The sequence below is a fragment of the Pteropus alecto genome, unplaced genomic scaffold (genome assembly GCF_000325575.1).
Source record: "Pteropus alecto unplaced genomic scaffold, ASM32557v1 scaffold326, whole genome shotgun sequence".
NCBI lineage: Eukaryota > Metazoa > Chordata > Mammalia > Chiroptera > Pteropodidae > Pteropus > Pteropus alecto.
In genome coordinates this window covers 1,348,114-1,361,065 of record NW_006438873.1, presented here as the reverse complement: position 1 = coordinate 1,361,065, position 12,952 = coordinate 1,348,114, and the positions used below count along the sequence as shown (strand labels likewise).

The 12,952-nt window shown below is 52.6% G+C and overlaps 1 protein-coding gene and 1 long non-coding RNA gene across 2 annotated transcripts in view; one reads left to right on the top strand and one right to left on the bottom strand.

Moving 5' to 3' along the window:
- Positions 1-4,235: 4,235 nt before the first annotated feature.
- On the bottom strand, positions 4,236-6,492 carry LOC112483080. The gene is made up of 2 exons (XR_003047499.1): positions 6,187-6,492; positions 4,236-5,693 (listed from the first exon to the last, which is right to left on the bottom strand). It is a non-coding gene; the product is annotated as an uncharacterized LOC112483080 (long non-coding RNA).
- A 294-nt stretch (positions 6,493-6,786) lies between these two features.
- KMT5C (lysine methyltransferase 5C) overlaps positions 6,787-12,952 on the top strand; it is a 7,894-nt gene continuing 1,728 nt past the window's right edge. The window contains exons 1-9 of the mRNA XM_015592580.2: positions 6,787-6,889; positions 8,402-8,646; positions 8,795-8,960; positions 9,315-9,424; positions 10,184-10,347; positions 10,480-10,499; positions 12,295-12,431; positions 12,504-12,685; positions 12,836-12,950. Coding sequence (XP_015448066.1) covers positions 8,402-8,646; positions 8,795-8,960; positions 9,315-9,424; positions 10,184-10,347; positions 10,480-10,499; positions 12,295-12,431; positions 12,504-12,685; positions 12,836-12,950 — 1,139 coding nt within the window. The 5' untranslated portion in view covers positions 6,787-6,889. The remainder of the gene's footprint in view (positions 6,890-8,401; positions 8,647-8,794; positions 8,961-9,314; positions 9,425-10,183; positions 10,348-10,479; positions 10,500-12,294; positions 12,432-12,503; positions 12,686-12,835; positions 12,951-12,952) is intronic.

Here is a 12,952-nt window from a genome sequence, read left to right as displayed (position 1 = left end):
GAAAGAGTGAGTTCTGTGGGACCCTCATGGGAGAGAGAAAGCACAAGGAAACCTGCACATAGATTCCTTCGGTCTCTGCCTTATGATCCTACAGCACTGCAGTAAATCTTAGCCATGAATACAAGTCTGTGCTGAGTCCTATACATCTTCCTAGAGAATTTGCAAACATGCCTAACACAGAGATAAAAAGAAATACAATTGACATTCATATATTGATTTTTGTATCCAGCAACTTTGCTGAATTCTATCAATTCTGATATTTTATCGGGAGCTTCTTTGGGATTTTCTAGATACATAATCATATCTATGACTCATGATGGTTTTGTTTCTTTTAAATTTTTTATGCCTTGCATTTATTTTTCTTGCCTTACTGCAGTGGCTATGTCTTCAGTATGGCGCTGAAAGCAGTGGTAAGGGGGCATCCCTGTCTTGTTCAAGGTTTCAAAGGAAAAGCTTTCAATTTTTCACCATTAAATATGAATTTTTTTCTCAAATTTTTATTGTGGTAAAATACACATAACATAAATTTTGCCCCTTTAACCATTTTTAAGTGTAGAATGCAGTGACATTAAGCACATTCACATTATTGTGTAACCATCACCACCATACGCCTCCAGAACTTTTTCATCTTCCTAAACAGAAACTATGTGCCTGTTAAATAATAACTCCCCATTCCCCCTTCCTCTCAGCCCCTGGCAACCACCATTCTACTTTGTTTCTCTATGCATTTGACTATTCTAGGTACCTCATATATGTGGAATCATATAGTATTTGTCTTTTTGAGTCTGGATTATTTCACTGAGCATAATGTCTTCAAGGTCCATCTATATCGTAGTCTGTGTTAGAATTTCCTTTCCACATTTTGTTTATTCACTGTTAAGTTGATGGATATTTGGGTTAATCTGACCTTTGGGCTCTTGTAAACAATGCTGCAATGAACACTCATGTACAAGATTTTGTGTGGACATGTGTTTTCATTTCTCTTGGGAAGGGAATTGCTGGGTCATATTGAAATGTTTTCAGGGACTGCCAGATTGTTTTCCACAGTGCCTGCCCCGATTTACATCCCACCAGCAGTTCAGGAACATTCAATGTCTCAACATCCTCAACAGGGCTTGGTATTATGTCTTTTTGATTATAGCTATCTTAGTCGGTGTGAAGCAATATCTCATTGTGGTTTCGATTTTAATTTCCTTAATGACTGATGATATTGAGCATCTTTTCATGTGCTTGTTGGCTATTTATATATCTCCTTTGGAGAAATGTCTATGCTGATCCAATGGCCATGTTTTGATTGGGTTGTTTGTCTTTTTGTTACTAAGATATAAGTATTGTTTATATTTTTGGATTACCAGTCCTTTATCAGATATGTGCTTTGCAAAAATTTTCCCCATTCTTTAGTATGCAACTTTTTTTTTTCCAATTCCAGTTGACATATAATATTATGTTAGTTTCAGTTGTACAGCACATATAATTTACGAAGTGATCCCCTTGATAAGTCTAGTCCCCACCTGGCACCATACATAGTTATTACAATATTATTGACTCTATTCCCTGTGCTGTATTTCACATCCCTGTCACTGTTTTCATAACTAGCAATTTGTACTTCTTAACCCTTCACCTTTTTTGCCTAGGCCCCCAACGCTCCAGGATCAGACTTCTTTAGTTGTTGTTATTCATTCAATCATTCAGCAAATCTTTATCAAATTCCAAGGATGTGCCAGGCACTGCCCTTGATATTGGAGACTCAGCTGTGAACAAAACAAAGGTCCCTGCCCTACCAGAGTGCATGGTCTAGCTAGGGAGGACAGTGAACAAATAAACCAAGAGATATATGACATCAGGCTGGGATACATACTGTGTGATGCCTGCCTTGTAGGCATGTGACCTGTGCAGTCGACAAGGGCCCCATACTTGTTTAATGCTCTGCTGTCACCATCTTGAAATTCTTAATAATTTTTGACCAAGGGGCTTTGAATTTCCATTTTGTTCTGGGACCCACAAATTATTATGTAGCCAGTCCTGGGGCCGCCACACAATAGCAGAGTAGGGGGATGGCTGGGGCAGTTGAGCTCTCCTCCTGCCCAGGGCTATCAGGGAAGGTCTTCCCCAAGGAGGTGACATTCCAGCAGAGAACTGAAGCTGGTGACAAGATGAGCCCTGCAGAGATCTGTGGGTGGGGCTTTCCCAGCAGAAATAACAACAGGAAAAGACCTTGAGATGAGGAAAGTTTGACTTCCAGCAAGGAGGCCTGTGGGACTGTATCAGAGGAGAGTAGTTAATGATAAGATCAGAGAAATAATAGTGGGCCCGCTGTAAGGACATCAGATTTTAATCTACTTTTGATTAACTCTAGCAGCCTAAAACAACAATAAATATATATGTCTCACTTGGGGCTTTTGGGTCAGGAATTTGGAAGTGGCTGAAACTGGGTGGTTCTGGCTTGGGGTAACCAATTGGGGCATAGTCTTCCAAAGGCTTGGCAGAGACAGGAGGATTGTGTCCAGGTTGGTTGGCTCACTCATATGACTGTCAAACTGTTAGCAGGAAATTTCAGGTCCTCTCTAGCTGTTAGCACAGGGGCCTCAGTTCCTTGACTCATGGACTACTCCTTGGGGTGGCTTCAATGGCTTCTCATTGCAGCTCTCAGTTCCCTCAGAGGAGTGGTCCCAGAGAGAGCAAGGCAGATGCCACAGTGTCTTTGATGAACCAGCCTTGGACACACCCTCATTTTTGCAATATCTTTTTGGTTACACAGCTCAGCCCCATTCAGAGTGGAAGAAGCTACAGGAGGGTATGAATCCCAGGACAGGAGGTGGTGGCTGGGCATCATCTTGGAGGCTGGCTACTAAAGTGTAAATACAATGCAGCATTTTGAGTATCATGATGATGATGACAGATAGATAGATGAATGGACAGATGGATGGACAGACAGATAGACATGTGTATGTATGCATATGCATATATACATGTAGGTGTACGTATATCAATTAATATAGATTATATGTTTTATTCAATTATTGTATATACTTGGTTATTACACAAGTAATACATGAAAACAGAGAGACAACTCCCCCCAAAGCTGGATTTTTTTCCAGTTTTTTTGAGGTATGATTGACATGCAAAAATTGTATATATTGTACAATGTGGTGTTTTGATATATGTATACACTGTGAAATGATCACCACAATCCAGTTAATTAACACATCCATCACCTCACACAATTATCCTTTTCGTGCGTGTGGTGAGAACCCTGGAGATCTACTCTCTTAGTAAATTTCAAATACATATTATTATTAACTAATAATATGTCACTGTGCTGCACATTATACCCCCAGAACTTATTCATCTTGTGGCTGGAAGTTTGTGCCCTGTGACCAGCATCTCCCATGTCCCCCATTCCCAGCCCCTGGTCACCACCATTCCACTCCTTGTTTCTACAATTTCAAAGTATTTTTTAGATTCCACACATGAGTGGTATCATACAGTATTGGTCTTTCTCAGTCTGACTTATCTCACTTAGCATGATGTCCTCCAGGTTCCTCCACGTTGTTGCAAATGGCAGTATGTCCCCCCTCCTCATAGCTGAATAATATTCCACTGTATATCTGCATCACATCTCCTTCATCTAGTCATCCACTGAGGGATACTTAAGTTGTTTCCATGTTTTAGCTACTGTGAATAATGCTGCAATATGGGAGTGCAGATATCTCTTTGTGATAGTGAGTTCATTTCCTTTGAGTATATATATCTGAAGTGGGATTGCTGGATCATATGGTTGTTCTAGTTTTAATTTTTTGAAGACACTGCATACTGTTTTCCACAGTGGCCACACCAATTTACATTCCCACCAACAGTGCTCAAAGATTCCCTTTTCTCGATATCTTCCCCCCAATCATTTAATTTATATATATATAGATATCCCTTTCCTCTCAAAATATGACCATCCTGAATTTACTGTTTTATAACAAGCTTTTCTTCTTAATAGTAAGCCACGCACCACCTTGAGAGTTACTGGGCCTGCAGTGTCCCTGCAGCTTGTGAATGTGTGTGTGGTCTGAGGAAGCCTCCTGCAAAGGCGTCTGCTAAGGGATCCTTCTCAAACATTCCAGGGCATTCCAGTTACCAGACTGGGTGATTCTGATTTACGTCTGGGCTGTGGCCTGAGATTCTGCATTCCTACCCAGTACCTATGTGACCTGCTAGATGCTGCTGGTCCACAGACACACTTGAGGTAGCATCATCCTGAAATGATTTATTATTAAATCTCTGACCATGATCTCTGAGTGCTGAGTCTTGGAATCTATATTTTCAATACATTCCCAAGGTGTTTCTTCAATTTCTCTCTCTCTCTTTGGTGGTAATGTTACATTTACCATTTTAACCATTTTAAAGTATACATGCACTCTCTAGCTCCAGAACTTCATCCGGAAAGGAAACCCTGTACCCATTATCCATCATTCCCCATTCTCGCCTCCCCCCCAGCCCCTGGCAATCACAAATCTGCTGTCTCTATGGATTTGCCTATTCTGGATATTTTTTAGAAATGGAATCATTTCGTATGTGACTTTTGGCTCCTTTTACTTAATGTGAACTCTTCTAGGCTCACCCGTGTTGTTCCATGTATCAGCACTTTACTCCTCTGAGGTGCCTTTGAAGCTTGAGAACCAGCTGGACCCTGTATGGATGATGTCACCCAGAGGTTGTGAGTCTGATGGCCAATCACATTCTATCTGTCAGCCTCTCTTTGCTCCTGTGTAAAAAGGGGGTAACAGCCCCTCCCTCGCAGGGCTGTTTGCAAAGTGACAGGCGTGTGCGAAGAGCTCGGTATCTGTTAGTTATTGTGATTGCACATGGTGGATATGCTGTAATTGATCCAAGCAATTATTACTGTTGGACATTCAGGCTTTTCCTATTTTTCTGTTTTTTAAACAATGCTAAGACACACATCTTTATATATAAATATTTTAACACTTCTCCAGTGATTTCTTTAGAATAAAAGCCTGGAAGTAGTTTTAGTGGGTCAAACATTCAGCTGTATGATGAAACATTTCTGACATGTAGAAAAAGAACAGATAGTGAATATAGTGAAGTTTCTGCTTCCCAGCTTAAAAAAATAAAAAGGGCAAGTAACAATGTCATTTTCCTGATTGCATGCCTTCTGCCCGACCCCTGAGGGGTCACCACTAGCATCCCCCACCCTTGTCAGACCCCTATCACACACTTGCATATTTGTGCACATTTGCATGTATCCACACAGTCTTTGTTTTCTATGTTTTAAAACTTGCTGCATTCTACAACTAGAAGCATACGATGTAAGTTGTCTAGTTTGCTGTATGGAGTGGCTCGTGCAGCCTCTTTCACCGCTGTATAGCAGCATCCTGTCCCTCCTATGAATGCCACAATCCATGGATCCATTCTTCATGTGGTGGACGTTTAAGACCGGTTCCAGTTTTTCGTCGTTACAGACACTGCTGTCGCGAGCATTCTTGTGCTTATCTTTTCGTTCACGTTTGTGAGAGCTTCTCTAGGATATACACCCATGAATGGAAGTTGTAATCTCAAGATTCAGTCATGCCAATAGGACTTTTCCAGACAGCTAAGCACCGTCCTTTCTGCTTGCAGGCTCCCTTTCTCTGGCGTCTTATCTGGGGGTGGCGGTAAAGTGTCTCAGAGCTGGGGGGCGGTCCCATCTGGGGAAGAAACAGTATGAATAGAGGGTAAGAGGCTGAAAGTGGGGATGGAGGACACCTGGGAGGGTGTTAAAGAGGACCCCTCAGAGCAGGAGCAGTGTGGTCCTTGTTTTACAGATGCAAGCCTGAGGCCCAGAGAGGCCCAGAGTCACCTCCTTCCCCAGCCCTCACAGAGGGATGCCACAGAGACACCACCTACTCCGGGCAAGATAAATAGCAGTCAAACAAAGACTGCCTGCACCAAGTGCGGAGTTTATTATTCTGGGCATAATATGACGAATTGCTAATTATGTTTGTTTCTAGGATTGGAGGGAGGGGTGATGCCTACTGGGGAGGGGGTGCCTCATGGGAGGGTCCCATGAGTCAGGGCTTTCTCCAAGGCCCTTACTTCTCTTTTCGATCTGTTCACCCACAAATTGAGTCCTCCCAAAATTAAATGGGGTCTTTGGGAGAGAGAAGGTGACCCAAGAGGGCGAGTGAGAGCCCTTTGTACCTGGGCAAGGTTGTCAAAAAAGTTTTGTCGCCTAGGCAACCGCAGGCCTCCCATGGCGGGAGTTGGTGGGGGGGGTGCGTGGAGGTGCGTGCGCACTCACCCCTCCCGCCCACTCCCGCTTTCGCCCTCGGGCTACTGAAGGTTTCACTGGAGAAAAGGAATACGGAGGTCGCGACTCCGTGGTGACGGGCGGAGACCTTCGCCAATGGAAAGATGAGCTACTCCAAGTCCAGCCAAACACACATAGGTTCTGGAGCCGGCAGAGCCCGCCCTCTTTCCACTTGGACAGGAATAACCCGACCCGAACCCAAGGTACCGCGCTTTTGGCCAATGAGGGCGCCGACTTCGGGTCGTGGGCAGGGATACGTCTCCATGGCAGCGGCCGAAAGACAGTGGCGGAAGCCAATGGCAGCGGTTGGCGGCGCGGGAGGGCAGCGCGGGTGTGGCGGGGCTTTGTGGGGGCACTGCCGGGAGGCTGGAGGGGCGGGGCAGAGTGGGCTCGGCCAATAAGAGAAGCATGAGCGCCACAGCAACTGAGGAGTGGCGGCAATGTGAACCAACGGGAGGCCGCGGTGGCCGTGGCGGGGCGGAGCAGGTGGAGGCGTGGCGACGGGTGTCTGACGAGAGCTGGAAGAGGCAGTGGGAGGTAGTGGCGGCGGCGTTGCGGGCGCCTGAGAAGGAGGAGGAGGAGGAGGAGCAGCGGGTGAGGGGCAGCGCGGGTCTGACCTCCAAGCCCCTTCGGCCCCCGCCCCACGCCGCCTTGGCTCCCGGTCGCCCCCACCCCCGCCTGACCCCTGCCGCTCGCGGCCCTTCCTCGTGTCCAGGCGACCTCGTCTCCTGGCCCCTCGGCGTGCAGCCGTCCCCGTGCTTCCTCACCAGGCCGCTCCCGAAACCCGGCCTCCCTCGGGGCCCCTCTCTCCAGGCCCTTCCCTGCACCCTCAGCGTGCCCGGGGACTCACTCCCTTCTTTGGACCCCAGGCCCTTCCCCTACACTCGCTGCATCCCCAGGCCGCTCTCTGCTTCCCGCAATTTCCTCCCGGACCCTCCCTGCCTATCCAGGGCTCTCCCTAGACCCCAGGCTCTCGCGGCTTTCCTACGCGCCTCCTTGGGTCCCCAGGACTTGCTCTGCTCCTCTGTCTCTCCAAGCCGCGTCTGGGCTCTAGTTCTGCTTAGATCTTCTCAAGACCCTCCCTGGACCCGCAGGCCCTTCTCTGCTTTCTTTCCGTGCACCCCAGGTCTCTGGTCTGGCTTTCCTGGGCACCTCCTTGGGTCTCCAAGCCTTCCCGCAGCCCTCTCTGTCCCCTCTTCTTTCTACCCCACCTCCCCTCCGTGCGGCCTCTATTTTGTCTTCACTCACTTTCCCTTCTGCAGCTTCCGCCCTGTCCCAGCGCCCTCCCGCAGCGCCGCCTCTTTATTAATCCCCAGCCTTCCTGTCTTCCAGATCCCCTTTCCCAGCCGCTCTGGCCCCCGTGCCCTCTTCAGTTACCCCTTTGCCGTCTCCCATCGACTCTCCCCGAAGCCCTGTGGTTTGGGTGCCCAGCAGGTCCTGCACGGGCAGAGTTAGGGGTCTTGTTTTTGTTTCGTTTTGCGAATCCCCTTCTTCCCTTTTTGTGGACCTGTTCTGCCTCTCCTTACTGTTCTTTTTCTCTCCCACCCCCCTCCCCGCCCCCGCTTTGTCCTCCGAGCCCTCCTCCCCCGGAATCCTTGGAGAGGGAGCAGGTGCTAGGATCCCTGCTCTGCTCACCCTCCCCTACCCCACTCCAGGCTGCCTGGGGCTTCATCCAGGGCCTCCTAACGACTCCCTGGGTTGCTGGGGAGGGGAGGTGGAGACTGCAAGTGGGCGGAGGGACTATTTGTCCTGGGGGGTGGAGGCCTTGGCTTTTTCCTTAGTGAGGGACAGAGGTGAGGCTGGGCTCCCTGACTCCCAGCTCTGGCAGGGCTAAGCCTTCAGGGTCATTCCAGACTGCCAGTTAATCAGCCTTCCCTGGGACACATCTGTGTGTGTGTGTGTGTGTGTGTGTGTGTGTGTCTGTGTGTGTCTGTGTGTGTGTCTGTGTGTGTTGGGGGCTTTGTGTCTGCTCCAGAGCAGAAGGAGGTCTTAATGAGGGAGATTGGTACTTGTGTGGGGGCTTCCCCAATGTCAGAGCCACTTGTTGAATTTCACCTGCACTGAGGACCCTGTGAAGTCAGTGTTGCTTTTCTTCCCCATTTACAGATGAGACGGAAGGGCCCAACAAAGTCCCTCACAGCTTATAAGTGGCGGGGAGCAAGCATACGCCCGGGGCGCCGCCCCAGCCCCTGCTTTGTGCTCCCCACTCTGGACCGGAGGCAGCATGGTCCATGGGGCACCATGGGGCCCGACAGAGTGACAGCCAGAGAACTATGTGAGAACGATGACCTTGCCACCAGCCTAGTCCTGGACCCCTACCTGGGCTTCCGCACCCATAAGATGAATGTCAGGTGAGGCAGCCTGCAGGAGGCACACAGACTAAGGGCTGGGGACCGGATCCCTTCCACTAGCAGCCCCAGTGGGGGTGGGGGCGGGGCCCGGGAAGGCCAGGAGGGAATAGGCCAAGGCCCTGGGACCCAGGCATGCCCTCTCCCCCAGCCCTGTGCCCCCCCTGAGGCGACAGCACCACCTGCGCTCAGCACTGGAGGCTTTCCTGAGACAGCGGGACCTGGAGGCTGCATACCGGGCCCTGACGCTGGGAGGCTGGATGACCCACTACTTCCAGAGCCGGGGCCCGCGGCAGGAGGCAGCCCTCAAGATCCACGTGAGGGCGACCCCTCTCCCCCTACCCGCCCTGCGCACCTGTTCTCCCCAGTAACCATGGAGCCCCAGACCCTGTGCCCCTCAGCACAGCCCCCGGGACTCCCTGACTTCCTAGTCACTGGGACCATGAGGCGGGGCCCAGAGAATCCTAGGAGAGGAGAGTTGGAGGGCCCTCTGAGATGGAGTCCAACCTCTTCATTTGACAGATGAGGAAACTGAGGCCCCGAGAGGGAAAATGAGTCCCTGAGACCACACAGCGAGTCAGTGGCAGAGCAGAAATAGAGCCCAGGAGAGAGAGGGCCGAGGACGACCCTGCCCTACCACCTCACCCCGCCCACCCCCTCCCCTCCCCCAGATCTATCGCTACCTCCGTGCCTTCCTGCCTGAAAGCGGCTTTACCATCCTGCCCTGTACCCGCTATTCCATGGAGACTAATGGAGCCAAGATTGTGTCTACCCGAGCTTGGTAAGAGGGCAGGACTCCTGATGACCCCACCCCACCCCTGTCTGCTGGTCAAGACCTGTCCCTTCTTGCTGAGAAGGAAGCCGTGGCCTGCTCCTGAAGATCTTCCTCACCCTTGCTCACCGCAGCTCTGCTGGGGGATGAGACCACCCCCCCACAGTTCCTGCAGTGGCCCCCAAAAGCCTGGCCTTGGGCCCAGGATGGTGCCATTCTTTCTTCACCCTGACCCAAGCCCTGTCAGGTAGCAGGCACTGCTGGGCAGGTGCGGGGCAGGACAGCCAGCACCATGGGCCCTTCTTGCACGCAGCATGGCGGGGCGGTGGGAGGTAGCCAAGTGGACACACAGGCACTGACCGCAGCTGCTCGAACTTTAGGAGCTGGCCAGAGAGTGTTGAGTGTTTAGAGGAGCCAGGCCTTGGCTGCGACCCATGGGATGAGCCCCGAGGCCTGGTGAAGGGGCTGTCCGTGGCGGTGGAAGTTGAGTCCAGCAAAAAGACCAGGCTGTGGGAGGCCTGAGGCAGGAGGGGTCCTGGAGGAGCAAAATGCAAGGGGAGAGGATGCAGGGTGCTGTCCACAGGGTAGGGTGCCTTTGAGATGGCTTTCAGCAGGCAGAGGTATGGTGTGCTTGCCTGGTGGGGCAAGGGTAGAGGCACTTGGGTTGGGCTTGAGAGACTTAGTAAGTGGAGCACGGTGCCGGCTCTTTCCAGGGGACAGTAGTCCAGGGAGGACCTGCTCATAGGCCTGGACCTGACCTCTTGGCAGGAAGAAGAACGAGAAGCTGGAGCTGCTGGTGGGCTGCATTGCAGAGCTGCGGGAGGCGGATGAGGGGCTGCTGAGGGCCGGTGAGAACGACTTCAGCATCATGTACTCCACCCGCAAGCGCAGTGCCCAGCTGTGGCTTGGCCCTGCTGCCTTCATCAACCACGGTGCAGTGCTAAGGGCCCCGGGAGGTAGGGGGAGGAGGGGCAAGGGGAAGGGAGGGGTGGCATGCTGCCTTCTAGCTCCTGGGTTTACATGAGTCTCTTCTCTCCCCCATCCGCACTTTCCACTGGCTCCAGACTGCAAACCCAACTGCAAGGTGAGACCTGGGGACCCCCGGAGGAGTTGGCACCTGGAAAATGAGGGTGGGGGAGGGCTTCGTGGTTAGTGAATACCTAAAACTGCACTCCCCTTGACAAAGGGTCTTCCTCACTGTAGGAGGTGTCTGTGCTTGTGGCTCTCAGGCACAAGACAGAAGAAAGGGCTTTGGCTAGAGTCACACTGGAGCCCAGGTGGCCTGGCGGAGTTCTTTTCTCTGAACTGAGCTGAGGGCAGAGCTGGTTTGAGAGAGTGTGTGATGATGGAGAAACAGAAGGTGACCCTGTGCAGGTAGCTCTGACCTTTCAGGGAGATGCCAATGGGCCACAGCTGTGGAGATATGAGTGGCAGCAGGGGGCTGAGTGGCAGGAGCCTGCAGGGTCATGCCCCTGGGGTGAGGCCAGGGCCCTCTGGGAGGTAAGGCTCCTGGTAGGGAGGTTGAGAGAAGGAGCCAGGTGGCAGTGATGGCCACCTGGCCACAGGTTCTGTGGTGGAGCCCAGATGAGAGTGGGGAGTGGAGGGGAGACAGCTGGTAAGTGCCATGTGCCAGCCATGGGCCTCGTCCCGCATCTGCGGGAGCCCTGAGCCATGACAGAGTCCCAGGCTCTGGAGTTAGAGCTGGGTTTGAGTCCTGGCTCTATCAGTCCAGCCCTGGTTTCTCAGTTGGGAAATGGTGAGAACCTGCAACCTGGGCCAGTTGTGAAGGTCAGGTGCACAGTACACACTGATGTCTGTCGGTGCTCCTGTGATTCTGCATGCCCTTCACGTGGATTTCAGGGCGATTAAGTGCAGCCCTGGTCTGGCCCTGTGTGCAGATACTTGGTAGGACAAAAAACAAGGCTAGGCTCCATGAGAGTCTGTGTGCCAAAGCAGGTGACAGCCACCGGGGGCACAGGAGCCCGGTGTTGAAGGAAAACGGAGGCATGTTAGGGTGCCCCAGATGGGACACGTCACACTGGAGGGTCAGGAGGTGTGTGACAGATGTGGTGCCACCAGAAGTTCTGGTCTGCCCTGTGGGCATACCCAGCTGGTGCATAAGGGAGCTTGGTTTCAAGATTAAGATTCCCTGGCTGGTGTGCTGGATGCTTGGCAGGAAGGGAAGAGACGAGGCAGGGTGGCTGGCGAAGAGGCTGGCGTGGAACTAAGTGAGAGGATAAGGGGCTGGCTCCAAATAGGGCCTTGGGGATGGAGAGGGCAGGGACACAAGGTACTGTGCACTCGGGAAGTGCCAGCCAGTTGGTCTGGGGTCAGGCTGGTGGTGAAGGCCACCCCCAGGCTTGTATCAGCCTAGAGTGGATGGATGGACGGATGGACGGACAGACAGAGGGACCAACAGATGGGAGTCTCCTCTCCCAGTCGGGGACTGTGGAAGCAGGAGCAGGCAGGTTAGGGACTGTGGGGCAGCAATTTCAGATTGGGGCTGTGAAGTGAACACAGGCCTCCAGGAAGGGGTGGCTACCAAGGTACAGGCTGGCAGGGAGTGAGGATTCAGTTAGGGTGCCTGAGGAGCGGAGACTTGGCCACAGAAGCTGGAGAAGTGTGTGGAGGGAGCATCCCTGTGTACCACCAGGACAGATTGGAGCACCCTCCTATAGGAGGTGTGGAGGCCACCAAAGGGGTGGTCAGGGAGTGCAGGAGGGGGCGGGCCCTGGGCAGGTCAGGTGCCTCCCAGTAGTGCTTCCCCAAGGCTCTCAGCCACTGCCCCTCCCAAGGGAGAGGGCCCTTGGGGCCCAGATGATGGCCAGGCTAGATAGAGGTAGCCAGCAGGCCTGGACACTGAGCAGTCTGGCCCCCAGTTTGTGCCTGCAGATGGGAACGCAGCCTGTGTGAAGGTGCTCCGGGACATCGAGCCTGGGGATGAGGTGACCTGCTTCTATGGCGAAGGCTTCTTTGGTGAAAAGAACGAGCACTGTGAATGCTATACCTGCGAGAGGTGGGCACACGGGGCAGGAGGTGGGAAATCCCATGAACCGGAAGTGCAACCTCAGGGCCCTTTCCCCACCAGGAAAGGGGAAGGAGCTTTCCGCCTGCGGCCCAGGGATCCCCTGCCCCCAAGGCCCCTGGACAAGTACCAGCTCCGGGAGACCAAGCGGAGGCTGATGCAGGGCCTGGTCGGTGGCCGACAACACCCACTGGGCCCCTGGGCCTGTGCCCACCCATCCTCTCTGCATAGGGACCCCTTCTGTGGTGAGCATGGTTGGGGACCCCATCCTGTCAGCCCTTCTCCACCTCAACTCTTCTTTCTCTGCCCTCTGTCTTGGGCGGGGTGGGTTAGGGTAGGGTGGGGTGGGGGTGGCCAGAGCATGTGGTCACCCTGTTCACCTCCCGGCCCCACAGCTGCCTGCCAGCCCCTGAGGCCCCCGCCCTGTGGTCCCCGGCCTGATGCGGTGCCCCTTTGGCTCCAGTGGCTGCCACAGCCCCAGCTCCGCGTACGCCCCCGCAGACGACGACGCC